The sequence below is a fragment of the Lepidochelys olivacea genome (genome assembly GCF_965140295.1).
Source record: "Lepidochelys olivacea isolate rLepOli2 genome assembly, chromosome: 7".
NCBI lineage: Eukaryota > Metazoa > Chordata > Testudines > Cheloniidae > Lepidochelys > Lepidochelys olivacea.
Genome location: NC_140417.1, coordinates 33,804,793 through 33,817,761, shown reverse-complemented (window position 1 = coordinate 33,817,761; position 12,969 = coordinate 33,804,793). Strand labels below are relative to the sequence as shown.

The 12,969-nt window shown below is 58.9% G+C and overlaps 2 protein-coding genes across 2 annotated transcripts; both read left to right on the top strand.

The window, feature by feature from the left end:
* Positions 1-875: 875 nt before the first annotated feature.
* NXF1 (nuclear RNA export factor 1) lies at positions 876-10,863 on the top strand. Its single transcript, XM_084633059.1, has 21 exons — positions 876-1,052; positions 1,672-1,885; positions 2,271-2,436; positions 2,776-2,859; positions 3,254-3,358; positions 3,686-3,766; positions 3,860-3,929; positions 4,035-4,123; positions 4,246-4,353; positions 4,444-4,553; positions 6,187-6,223; positions 6,314-6,382; positions 6,605-6,660; positions 6,851-6,958; positions 7,434-7,492; positions 7,830-7,945; positions 8,191-8,233; positions 8,369-8,441; positions 8,952-9,134; positions 9,223-9,283; positions 9,719-10,863. Exons 1-21 carry the CDS (start codon positions 1,022-1,024, stop codon positions 9,755-9,757), a joined length of 1,902 nt encoding a protein of 633 aa, XP_084489185.1. The 5' UTR covers positions 876-1,021; the 3' UTR covers positions 9,758-10,863.
* Positions 10,864-11,302: 439 nt separating this feature from the next.
* Positions 11,303-12,804, top strand: TMEM223 (transmembrane protein 223). The gene is made up of 2 exons (XM_084634900.1): positions 11,303-11,730; positions 12,282-12,804. Exons 1-2 carry the CDS (start codon positions 11,352-11,354, stop codon positions 12,572-12,574), a joined length of 672 nt encoding a protein of 223 aa, XP_084491026.1. The 5' UTR covers positions 11,303-11,351; the 3' UTR covers positions 12,575-12,804.
* Positions 12,805-12,969: the final 165 nt, after the last annotated feature.

Sequence of the window (12,969 nt, the reverse complement as noted above, 5' to 3'; positions counted from 1 at the left end):
GCCTGTTCTGGTTGTGGGATCTCTAGCAGTCTCAGGGCCCTGGAAAGTGTCCATCCCACCAGTTGCTCCTCTACAGGCTCAGTACCTCCCACTTTCCACCTCTAGTTCATTAGTTGGTCTGTGGTAGTGTGTGGGAACCCTAGTCCCAGGCCCTGTTGTGCTGGCACTGCAAAAACAGAGCACAGACAACCTGTGCCCCAAAGAGGTTGCAAATAGTGCCAATAAAGGGTTAAAAAAAAAAGTTGGCCCCCATAAAAATCACAAGATTTCTATTTTATAAAATGATCTGGGGAATTGATTTCTTTTTGGTCTGGTTCATAATGGTTTCCACCTGCTTGGGGCCTTCACATGGGTGGTCCCAGGGACCGAGGCCAATGGGGGCAGGAGAGGGCAGCTCTCTAAAGATGAAGCTGCAGCCACAAAATGTGGCCAAAGATTCCCTGGCGGGACTTGAACCCAGAACCTTGGGGGTGTGGGACAGGAGAAAAGGCAGATGATCTAGGTAGCTAGTGGTCCCACTGCTACATTCTCTGCTAGGATGCAACTTGAATGCAGATCCAATTGGGGATCCTGGCTGCCGGAGGTAAGACTCGAACCCACAAGCCAGGCAAAGCTCTGTCCCTAGGAATCTCTCCTTCCAGCAGCAGCTGATACTACAGAAAGGAAAGAGAGGGGGCTTTTGTGGGCATGCGCAGCGTTCTGAGCCGCGTTGAGCGTCGGCTTTTCTGAGCATGCGTAGTGTCTCCACCTCTTCGGGAACAAATAGGGGGAGGCGGAATTCAGCGCACGCGTAACTTCTCCCATCAGAAAGCGCCCGACGCTGCTAAATTACGCATGCGCTGTGCCTTCAATCGGGCCGCCCACCGCATGCGCACCTTCTGGAGAGGCTGTTTACGCATGCGCTTGGGCAGCGGAGCGGAGCTGAGCGGTGGAATCGTTGCCTGGTTCCCTCCGCTCGGCTAACTAGCGAGATTATCCTTCCCCTCCCCCGCCCAGCAGCGGCGCGCGGAGCCCCCCCTCGATGGCGGAGGAAGGGAAAGGGGGGTACAGTGGTGAGGGGGCTGGGTGACGCGGGCAGGCGGGAGGGGCTGTGGCTGAGGCCTTTGGGAGCTCTTGGGGGTGGCGTTTGGGAGGGCGGAGCCGTGGGGTCGGGTGGGGAGAGGGCTTGAGGGCGGTGCTGGTAGAGGTGGCTGCGGGGTGGTGCATTTGGGGTCTGGAGGGGAGAAGGTTGGAGGGTGGGGCTTGTGGAGGGGCCTCTGAGGGGGCGGGGCCTTCGGGGTCTGGAGGGGAGAGGGTTGGAGGGCGGGGCTTTGGGGGTGCGTTCTTGGGGGGGGTCTGTGCCGTCTCGGGGAGGGCCTGCGGAGTGCGGAGGGGATGCTGGCTGGAGGCTGTCTCTGTTGTGATCTAGTTCGGGCGTCCCTGTCTCCTGGGGAGTCCCTGTTCCCTATCTCCCAGCCCAGCTTGGGGGGAGGGCAGGGTGACGAGGGGCTCTGGGGGGATGGGTGCAGTGGAAATGCTGGGGGGTGTTGGGATCCCTGCGGAATGGACTGGGAAAGAGGTGGAGGCGACAGGAGGGTTAGGGGCTTAGTGTAGGCAGTTTGCCATGTGTCAAGCATTCAAAGAGGGAAGTCCCTGGATGGTGTCTGACGTTCCTTCTGCCCCTCTGCACAGAACATGATGACCGTGTGGGCGGCACAGGTGGTGGTGGGGGCTTCGCTGGGAGGAGGAGGAAAGGTCGGGGACCGTTCCGAGGCAAGATGTACAGTGAGGGGAACCACCGCTCGTGGAACCGGGGTGTAGCAGGTCCCAGCCCTTCTGGTCAGCTGGAGGAGGGTGATGGAGATGTTCCCATGAGCGATGCCCATGACAGTCTTCGAACCAGATAGTGAGTGAGAGGGGCTGTTGGGCATTGTGTGTGATGGAGTGGCTCAGGGTGGTGGGATGCCTTCTAGGGGATGCCCGTTTCAGTCAGGCTCCAAGGGGAGGGGACTGGTTGGCTCAGGGAGGCAGGGAATGGGATCTGGGGCCTCTTTTCTCTGGGGGGCACCAGCACCACTCCAACTCTTGACTGGGGAGCAGGGGAAAGCAGCGCTCTCACTGTGCTGTGGATAAATAGGGCCTCCATGTCTGGAGGTTGCTGCAGAGATTTTATTCCAATGCAGCGATGACCCCAGGGTTCAGTCAGGTGTTTCTGGTTCCCTTTAGCTTTCAAGGTATCCCCCTCTCCCCCCATCTTTAATGCTACGCGCTCGTGTTCCTCTGCTTCCCAGCGCTCCCTATGGGCCACGGCTGAATAGGCGAGGTGATGACTGGCACAGCCGGGGCCGGGGAAGTGCCACCAACATCCATGTCACAGTGAAACGAGATCTCACGCCCCAGGACCGGAGTAGCAGTGCCAGCCGCAACAGCAGCCGGAGGAGGTGGTACAAGGTCACAGTGAGTGCTGGAGGGTGAGGGAGGGAACAGGGAATTTGGCCAAGCCCCTACACCACAGCCCTGGCACATCCTGGTAACCCAAGGCACATCCCTTGCAGGTCACCTTGCTGTCCTGCCCCTCTGACTCAGTTTGTGAAGGGGGCATAATGTCCAGCCTGGCTGCCAGGTATCTGACCAGCAGGCAGCTCCCTGGGCAGTGGGGAAGGACCCTGTTGCTCATTGGTTGATGCTCCTGGTTCCTAACACACAGGGCTGCTCCCTAAGACCTCCCTAGTTCCCAGCCCCATAGTTTGCTGCCAGCTTACTGACATGCTACTTACAAGTGCCTTTTTTTCCTAGATTCCCTATGGAAAGAAGTATGACAAGTCATGGCTTCTGAGCTCGCTCCAGAACTTGTCCAGTGTCCCTTTTACTCCAGTGGAGGTGAGAGCTGCATTGAGATGTCATACAGGCTTTGAGCAGGGAGACAGAGTCAGCACTTCTGGGTTCTATCCCAGTTTCTGGGAAGGAAATGGAGTCTATTGAGTTAGAGCGGTGGGGGAGGGGACAGGGTTTCAATTACTAATTCTGGGAGGGAAGTAGAGTCTAGTGGTTGTAGCAGGGGGGCACTAGTAGTTAGGCCAGACTTCTGGGTGCTCTTCCTGGCTCTGGTACAGACTTGCTATGCAGGCTTGGGTGAGTCAGTCTCCCTGTGCCTCCACTTCCCTAGTGGAGCTGCGGGGATGGGAATGCCTGTAGGCAGGCGTAGCTCAGCCAGGTTCTTCCTGACAGGGCGGGGATACCAGGGCTCCTTGACTTGCTTGTCTTCTGCCCTCAGTTCCACTACGACCAAAGCCGGGCCTACTTCTATATTGAGGACATGACGACAGCCAATGCGCTCAAGCAGCTGTCCCGCAAGATCACAGATCGAGACAATTACAAGGTATGATTCTCCCTTCCCTGGGCCATTCTGTGTTTGGCACCTGGCTGGAAAGACTCCCATGGTGAGGGAGGGATGTAATGCCTAGAACTGGCCTTTTGCCTTCTTTCCCTGGGGGACCCCTTGGGCCTGGCCAGGTCTCTGCTCTTCTGGCTGGATTAAATAGGAGCATGTCCTGTGTCCGGTCCTCACATAGCCTGACAGACACATCTCTGCCCTGCATGGGCCCCCTCTGTGGCACCCCCCCTCCACCCTACCAGTACCCTGACATGGGCTTCCTGCCCAGCATTGGCTCTTGCCCCTCTGTGACCCAGCTTGCCTCTGTTCCAGGTGGTGTTAATTGTCAACCACTCATCTCCACCCCAGTCTGTCCAGAAGGAGCTGAAGCCAGAGGAGATTGAGCAGCTGAAAGTGAGTGGTGCAGGGTAGCTCTATTGTGCCCCCACTGGGCTCTGCAGGGTTTTGCAGCCAGTCCCCTCTAACCCATGGTCTCTGTACTTTCAGGTCACCATGAGTAAGAGATATGACGGGTCCCAGCAGGCCCTGGACCTGAAGAACCTTCGCACGGACCCAGGTGCGTGTTCTCCTGGCAGATGTGGGGAGCTGGTACCGAGGAAGTGGTGTTGAGGGAGCGGGTGGGTCCTTGGTGTGGGGTGCTTAGCCTGTGTGTTTCTTCCAGACCTGGTGGCACAGAACATTGATGTGGTTCTGAACCGGCGGAACTGCATGCAGGCCGTGCTGCAGATCATTGAAGAGAACATCCCGGAGGTGAGCTGGGGGCAGGCTTCCTGGAACCTCGGTCTGGGCACTCAGTGCCCTGCCACCAAACTGGGGATGGGTAGCTCTGCCTTGGACTCTCCTCTGACCCTCTGTCCCCTCTGCAATTGCAGCTGCTCTCACTGAATCTCACCAGCAACAAGCTGTACCAGTTGGATGACCTGGCGGAGCTGGCCCAGAAAGCCACCAATCTCAAGATCCTCAATCTGACCCGCAATGAGGTAGGCGCCGCCACCACCATCCCCGGTCTGGCCAACGCTCTGTGGCCTTGCGCTCATGCTCTGCCGCTCTGTTCTTTTTCCTTGCCACAGCTGAAGTCTGAGTGCGAGCTGGACAAGGTGAAGGGGCTCAAGCTGGAGGAGTTATGGTTGGATGGAAACCCTCTGTGCAACAATTTCCGGGACCAGTCCAACTACGTCAGGTCAGTGGCAGCCTCTGGGGCCTGTGGATCGCCTGGCCCCAATCACTTGGCCTCTCCCGCCCGGTGGGGGACAATGCAGTAGAACGAAGATGCCATCTACTTGCTGGGAGCTGGATCCCGGCTCCTCTTGCCAGTGGCCCTAGTGATGGTGTCTGTCTCCCTGCATCCCTCTCTGGTTGTGCTGAGGCTCTGGGCCCCCCTGGGCGCATGGGACCTGACTGCTGCATGGCTGATGATGTGGTTTTTATTTCAGCCAGTTCGGAGCCCTGTTCCCTTTCCCCACAATGCGCTCTACTCCCCTAAAGTAACAGCTAGACTTTGCCTGTACGCTGCTTTCCCCTCCCTCTCTCTCCCCATTCCTCCTCCCTCACCTTGGGCACTGGGACTCCAGGATGCACAGCCTCTTCTAGTATCCCTGTTCCCACATTGGCCATGGGAGAGCCACTGTCCCCACCTGCTCTCCCCAGTCGCACACAGGAGGGGCTTGTTGTCTTTGCCCCCTGATGGATGTTTAGGGGGATGCCCCCCCATATCGCTCTGCACCAAGCAGTCCCGGAGCTGCTGTGATTGCCAGTCCCTGCGCCCGCTGTTTGGCCCTCAACGATGGCTGGCTAGCCAGAGACGGGTAAGATTCCTCACGGAAGGAACAACCTAAGACAGGCACAGCCGTGCAGTGGCCAAACTAGACCGCACAGCGGTCAGCGCAGAGGGGTCCTTCCTGGTGTAAGGGCCTGGCACATGCTACGTTGTTCTCTTGTGCTCTCGGTGAGCAGCTGCACACAAGCCCATCAGTGGCCCCAGGTCCTGCCATGGCAGCAGGCGTGGCTAGGACTGGCTCGGAGCAGGAGCAGGAGGCCCGGGCTTTCCATTGACCAGAATGCTGTGTTCTCACAGAGCGAGTCTCTCTCGAGCCTCTGCATCACCAATGCGTCTGGGGTAGGGGTGAGGAGCCATGCAGGGCAGGAAGAGGCTCTGCTCCTGGGCTCCCGGATCCCTTTTTCCTCCTGTTCTGTCCTCCTTTCCTCTGTGCCATTGCATCCCTCTCCTCTGTCGTTCCTGCCCTGCGTGCCATGGCATGGACATTAATTAGATCTGGGCCTTGATGCAGGAAGCTTCCCCCAGCTGTAAGTTGGTTGCAATGACGGCGACTCCATGATCAGTGGGAATCCATGTCCTCTCCCCCTGCCATCCTGCCCTTGTCTTCCCCTCCCCACCCCCACTCTCTCCTCACTGGAGAATAGCCGCATAGGTGAGTAAGAGCCAGGTAAGTGTGGAGCCCTTCAGCCATGCGGCACCAGCCCCATAGTGTTCCTGGGCCTGTAATTCTGCCAAGGCTCCAAGATCTGGAGGGGGAAGATGTAGTAAAGCCTTGGTTTCTTTCCCTCCCCACCTTAGTGAAGAATCTTGGGGCATCTGCTCTGTCTCTGCCCTGCTGGGGTGAGAAGGGGGTGCTGCATTGGGTAAGGGGAGTGCGGTGGGCACAGGGACAGCCCCTTTCTGTGGCCTGCAGAGTCAGTGCCAAGGGCATGGGGGGGTGGGTCCAAAGTGCTGGGTGGGGTCAGGGAGGGAAGGAGGCCCCATGGGGGCCAGGCTGGCCCCGCTGCCTCACTGATTCATGTCCCATTTTTGACAGCTCCATCCGACTGCGGTTCCCGAAGCTTCTGCGCTTGGTGAGTGATTTGCGCTAACTTGGGCTGCCCTGTTCAGGACCCATTGCTGGGGCACTCTCTGCTCACTGCTCTACCTTTGCCTCTCTGCAGGACGGCCATGAGCTCCCCCCTCCTATTGTCTTTGATGTGGAAGCACCCACCACCCTCCCCCCCTGCAAGGTAAAGGGGCCAGGGAGTGGGGGATTTTAATCTAGGACACTAATCTGTCTGCCAGCAGATGAGGTGCTGGTGCTGGGCTGGGGAAGGCACTCTTGGGGTGTGGAGAAGGGATGGACTGTGAGCCAGGGCGCTAACTGCTCTGCCAGCAGGGCAAGGGCAAGGGTGTTTTGGGGGGAAGGGCTCCGAGCCAGGGTACTAACTGGAGCATTCTCTGACCCACAGGGCAGCTACTTCGGCTCGGATGACCTCAAGGTGCTGGTGCTGCGCTTCCTGCAGCAGTAAGTACTTTGATGTGGGGGGATGAGTTATTTTGGGAGCTAGAATGGAGGGGGATGTATGGGGAGGGGGCATATGGGTCATGTTCCAGAGTCACGGGCATAGGGCATTCAGGTGTGGGGAGAGCTCTGGGGCAGGGATAGTGTCCTAGCAGCACAGCTGCCCTTTGCTAACGCGCTCTCTCCCTGGCAGGTATTACTCTGTATATGACTCTGGCGACAGGCAGGGGCTGCTGGATGCCTATCACGATGGGGCCTGCTGTTCCCTCAGCATCCCATTCCTCTCGCAGAACCCCTCCAGGTGAGTCCACTAGGAGTTAGTCACTGCCCTCCCAAGGGACCGCAGGGCTGAGAATTCGGACGCCTGAGTTCTATCCCCGGCACAGGAGGGCTGTGAGGTCTATGGGGGTGGGGGGCTGGGAGTCAGGATTCTTGGGTACTATCCCCAGCTCTCATAGGTGAATGGTGTCTTCTGGCTAGAGCAGGGGGCTGGAAGCCTGGACTCTGGGTTCTATTTCTGGCTTGACCCCAACTCACGATGTCCCTTCAGGCAACTCCCTTCCCCTCTCTGTGCCCTGTTTTTTCTATGTTACATGGGGCTCACCCCTCCCCTGCCCAGTAGGGTGAGACTGCCTCTGTTCCCATTTGTGAAGTTCACGGAGAGGCTAAGAGCCGGGTAAGAGGAAGATTTCCATTGCATTTTCCTGTGGGGCTGATGGGGCAGGAGCTACAGGGTACTGTTCTCCAGCTACTCACTGGGCATCTCTTCTCAACAGGAGCATCCTGAGTGAATACTTCAAGGGCAGCAGGAATGTGAAGAAACTCAAGGACCCCAGTAAGTGCTAGGGGGCTGCATCGATCACACTCAAAAGAGCAGTCCCCTCTTGGAGTGATCAGCTCAGGCTCTGCAGACTCAGGCAACATCACTGGGTCAGTTACACTAGAGGCAGCTCTAGCCCCTGTTTGAAGGATCAGCTCTGGCTGTTCAGACTGAGGCAGCGTTTTTGCATTGGTTACACTCAGGGTAGTTTCCCCGCCCCTCCCGCAAGTGACCAGCTCAGACTCCCTGCAGACTCCAGGTCTGGGTTTCTGTGCAGGGCACAAATGAGGTTGTGGTGCTGTGACTGGGTTGTCAGGCTGGCTGTGGTCTCACCTCCCCCTCCTTCCTCCAGCCCTGCGCTTCAAACTGCTCAAGCATACGAGGCTGAACGTGGTGGCCTTCCTCAACGAGCTGCCCAAGACCCAGCATGACATTAACTCCTTTGTGGTGGATGTCTGTGCACAGACGGTGAGTGCCTCTGTCCCGGGGTCCGGGTGGGCTGTGCTGTGATGGGGGGTTGAGGGGAAATGTCTCCACCTTGGGGGCAGGGCAAGCTGTGCTGTGAGGTGGGGCGAGAGAGTGCCCCTGGGGGCAGTGTGGGGGAGAGAGGGGGAGTGGTCGGGCAGTGGGGGGCAGCGTTGGCAGGTTCCCCTGGGCCATGGGCATGGTAGGGGAGTGGCAGTTCAGTGACATGACCCCCTCTCATATTGCAGAACACCCTGCTGTGCTTTGCTGTCCATGGAGTCTTCAAGGAAGGTGAGTGTCCAGAAGCCCCCTACCCTCCATTTCCAAGCTCCTCTCTGCACCTCTCCTTGCTAAAATCCCCTCACCCCTATGGCAGACCCCTTTCCCCATACCCACCTCACTGGGCTCTGTTCTCTCTGTGTGCAGTGGATGGCAAGTCCCGGGATGTGGTGAGAGGCTTCACCCGTATGTTCATTGCTGTGCCGGCTGGTATCACAGGGTAAGTGGGGGAAGGGGACACTGGGGACAGAACCCCGGGTGGGGGGGCAGCGGTATCCCCTTGGATGTGCACGGGTAGAACACGGGTCGATAGCCTGTCCCTCCCCCCACATGCCCAGGAGGGGAGATGGATGGGATTCCCCCCAGCAGTGCCTTACCCTTCCAGTGTATGTGTATGGCAGGTGGACCAATGGAGGGGGTTCCCCCTAGTTAGTACCTTCCCATCTCCCCCAGGAAGTGGGAGAGGGGGTAATGTATGGAGATCCTTTATCCTCACCCCAGGGTGTGGAGGGAGGAATGGGAATCCCCACATTCCCCTCCTTAGTTCTGGGCGGAGAAATCCCCCTAGTGCCCCTCCCCTCCTTTTAGGCTCTGTGGGTGGGGAAGAGATCTTCCCCTCACATGTGGGCTCTAAGTGGGGGATGGATGGGGATCCCCTGTGCCCCCAGGCTCTGGGGGAAGGAATGGATGAAGATCCCCCGCCAGTGCCTCGTTCTCCCTACCCCTTCAGGCTGTGCATCGTGAACGACCAGCTGTTTGTGCGCAAAGCGAACACGGAAGAGATCCGCAAGGCCTTCGTGATGCCAGCACCCACGCCCTCATCCAGCCCTGTGCCCACGCTGTCAGCTGAGCAGCAGGAGATGCTACAGGCCTTCGCCATGCAGTCTGGCATGAATGTTGAGTGGTCCCAAAAGTAAGTAGGCCTTGGGGAAGGTTGTGGGGAGGGTTGATGCTGCCACATAGCCCATCACTTGCTTGCTGACAGTGTCCCTCTGCCCTAGGTGCCTCCAGGACAATGACTGGGACTACAGCCAGGCAGCCCAGGTTTTCACCCAGCTCAAGGTGAGACAGTGCCTGGGCCTGACTCCATCCCTGGGGCCTGGGGTCAGAATCCTGCAACAGCGAGGGGGAGGGGAGGAGCCACGGGCATGTTCATTCCTCACCAGTGGCCTCAGTACTCAGAGATTGAGGGTGCCTTGACCCCTCTCTATCCCCACAAGGATCTTCTTTCCTAGGGCTGCCTTCCTCCAGGGGCCTGGCTCCATCATTCTCTGTTCCCAGGCACCTCATAGGCACAGGAAAGGACAGTCTTGTGGAGAAGGCACTGGGCTAGGAGTCAGGACTCCTGTGTCAACACTATCCCTGGCTCTGGGAGGGGAGTGGGGTCTAGTAGATTGGTGGGGGGCTCGGATGCAGGGGTTCTGTGCAGCCTCTCCATGGGCAATGGGGGCGTTGCAATGCCCAGAGTCCCAGTGTCTGGTTCTTGGTCTCTTTCAGACGGAGGGGAAGATCCCAGACGTGGCATTTCTCAAGTGAGCAGTGACCCTGCAGTTCCCCCACCACTGATGTTTTATTTTCCATGACAGTTTTTGTAAATAAATGAAAGTTTAAAATAACAAAGGTGGGGGCTCATCGCTGGGAGCAACCATGGGGCTTGGACTCTGAAGGGGGAGCCCCTGCAGCAGGCCCATGGAGCCAGGGGTGATACAGACAGTTCTGGCCATGCTGCCCTGCCTCCAGCCCCAGCCATTTCCAGCGGCAGTGGAAGCAAGACTGAGAAGCAGGTGGTGCTGGGGCACCCAGAAGCTTGGAGGACAGAGCCAGAATCCTTCCCCTCAGGCTTTTGGCCGGTAGGGGGAAAATGACTTTTTTTGGTATGTTTTAAAACAAGCAGTCTTGTGAGTGGCTTCAGTGAGTTGGGCTAGGTGTACCGCTTATAGGCCCTGCGCTTTCCTAGCAGATGAGCCAAGTTGCCCTCAGACTTCAACCCTGTGGTGTTCACAGTCCCTAGCACCCCCCACCCCCTAAATGGACTTGTACTCTTCTCTGGGGAAAGGCAGTCCCAAGGGCCCTGGAGCCATCTCCCTGAGAACATGCCTCATGCATGCTGAGATTGAGAGAGGGAGAGAGGAGCTGCCAGGTCCTGGCAGGCCTTTGCCACCTGCCTGCTCTCTATTGCAGCAGCTGCTGTGTGGGTGCATGGGACACAGCCCCAGGAAGCTGACATGGCTTCCCTTAGGGTGCTGATGGGATTGTGGGGTTGTGTGGGATCTGGAGTGGTTGGTGCTCTCAGCTAAGGAGCAATGGGGTTGTCATTGGCTATGCTCTCCCCTGTTCCCCACCCTGGAGCTAGGGGCAGAGTGTGGGGCTGCAAGATTCCTATGTGCCAGGGCAGCACTGGAGTAGCAGGCGCCAGGGGTTTTCCTACACCCAGGGGGAAGGTACTGCCTTAGCCCTCGAGGGGCTGCCAGCAGTGCTTGCAGCACTCCTTCCTGCTTGTACATCTGTGCTGTACAATCACCCCCTAAATCTTTGGGCTGAAGCAGAATGTTGCAGGGCAGAGCTGGGCACCACTGCCCTCTGTTTCTCTGTGGCTGTATGTGCTAGGACCTGCGTGTTCAATAAAGTGGTGTTTGTTAGAATCTCGGCTGAAGGCTCTGTTGGATACATTCCCTCCTGTTCCCCAGTCCCTCCTCTAGGGCCTCTCCACGTTGCCCCCCAATCCAAGTACCATCCCTTCCAGGTCCTCTCCCCAGCCCAGTCCCCCCCTCCCCTCCCTCCAACATTCCCCTCCAGTCCCTGTCATCCACTCCCCCCTGCCAGTCCCCCCTTCTCCATATTACCCCCCAATACCACTACCATTCCTTCCAGGTCATCTTCCCCCCTCCCCCATCCCAGTTGCTTCCCCAGCCCCTCTCTACATTCCTCTCAGTCCCTCCACCCTTCCATGCTCTCTCCACATTCCGTCCTGGCGGGGTGGCTCCCCCCCAGCACAGCGATCCCCCAGTGTAAGAAGGCGCTGCGGGTAAGGGGGAGGAGCCTCCTGCCCCTACGCAGAAGCACCAAGTTCCTATTTGAGAGAAGTCGTGATGACTACAAGTCCCAGGCGCCCCCGCGCTCCGGCGGAGAGATGGCGGGGGCCGGGCAGCTGCGGCTGTGGGGACTGCGCTGCTGCACGTGGGGAACGGGGGGCCCCTGGGCCCGGCTCAGCGGTGCGCGGGGCTTGGCAGGCCCAGCGCGCGGGGCGTCCCCCCTGGACACGCACGTGCCCCGGGACCTGCTGCTGTTCCGGCACGAGCGGGGCCGCTTCTTCCGCCTGCTCGGGCTGTTCTGCGCGGGGCAGTTCGCGTTCTGGGCGTACCTGGCGCACTTCGCCTTCAGCGCGCTGCGGCCCGCGGGGCGGCCCGCGGCCAGCGCCCGGCCCGCGCCCACCCTGCCCGGTGGGGCCTCGATCAACCCGGCCTCCAACAAGTGGCGCTACGGATTCACCGTGTCCTGTCTGACCGTGGGTGAGAGCCGGGAGCGGGCCCCGGGGAGAGAGGGGTGTGGGGACCAGGGGTTTCCCACCCAGCATCTAGGGCAGCACAGCACTCAGGCGCGGGGAACTGGTGATTCCAGTCCTTGCATCCTGGGGAAGCATGAACCGAAGACACTGGTAATGGGATTCTCCCCTCTCTCCGCAGGGAGAGAGTCTGCCCCGGGGAAGGTGGTCAGTGACAGGGAGCTGGGTCTGAGTCCGGTTCATTGCCCTGGGGAAGAGGGATCTGGGACCCGAGCCTGGTTCCACCCCGCAGCTGGGCCTGGGCCACCTGGAGCAGCTGAGTGGAATCAGGCTTCTGAAACTCAGAGCCAAATCCTGCTGCTGGGAGATGGGGAGGCTGTACCCCCAGCCTTGCTGATGTCCCTCGTTTCTAATCTGCGGCCCCCTGGTATCCCAGCCTTGGGTTTCCCCCCCCGAGTTTTGCCAGTGCCTTCCAACCCACAGCCCCCTACTAGCCCAGTCTGGGTATGGTGGATGGCATCTGGGCGTTTCATTTCCTCTCTTTCTCCCCCATCCCAGGTTCACTGATCGTGGCTGCCAGCTTCATGTATTCACGCCGCTCGGTGTGGCAGGTTGTGCTGCGCCAGGGGGGACGGGATGTGACCCTCAGCACCTACTACCCCTTCGGGCTGAGCTCGTCTTTCACAGTGCCCCTGCGCCAGGTCTCCTGCATGGCCCATCGTTCTGAGGTGCCTGCCATGATTCCTCTCAAGGTCAAGGGGCGGCCCTTTTACTTCCTGCTGGACAAGCAGGGCCAGGTCTACAACCCCCAGCTTTTTGACCTCACCGTGGGGGCTTACAGGAAGCTGTGATTGGGGGAATGAGGATGCTTCCCGCTGCTGGAGGATCCTGGGGGGTTGCCGCTGGACAGTTAGAGAAGAGTCCCCAGATTGGGGGCAATGGACAGATTCACACCACACCACCCCCACCAACCTCCTGCCTTTCCCCAAGGACAGCAGGGCCCAGCCCCATTGAGGAGGGTACTATGGCTTGGTAGGATGGGGCTCCAATTGTGTGCTTTTGAAATAAAAGTGAAACTGTGGAGCAGCTGCTGTGAACTTCCTGCCAGCCATGAGTATCTGGAGCTGGCAGGGTTGGGAGGTGGTGGTCATGTGCAAGGAAGCTGATAAAGAAGCAGTGGACTGGGGATACTAGGGTGGAAAGGATCAATGGGGAAGGGGAGGCATGCACCATGGTGGACCTGTGA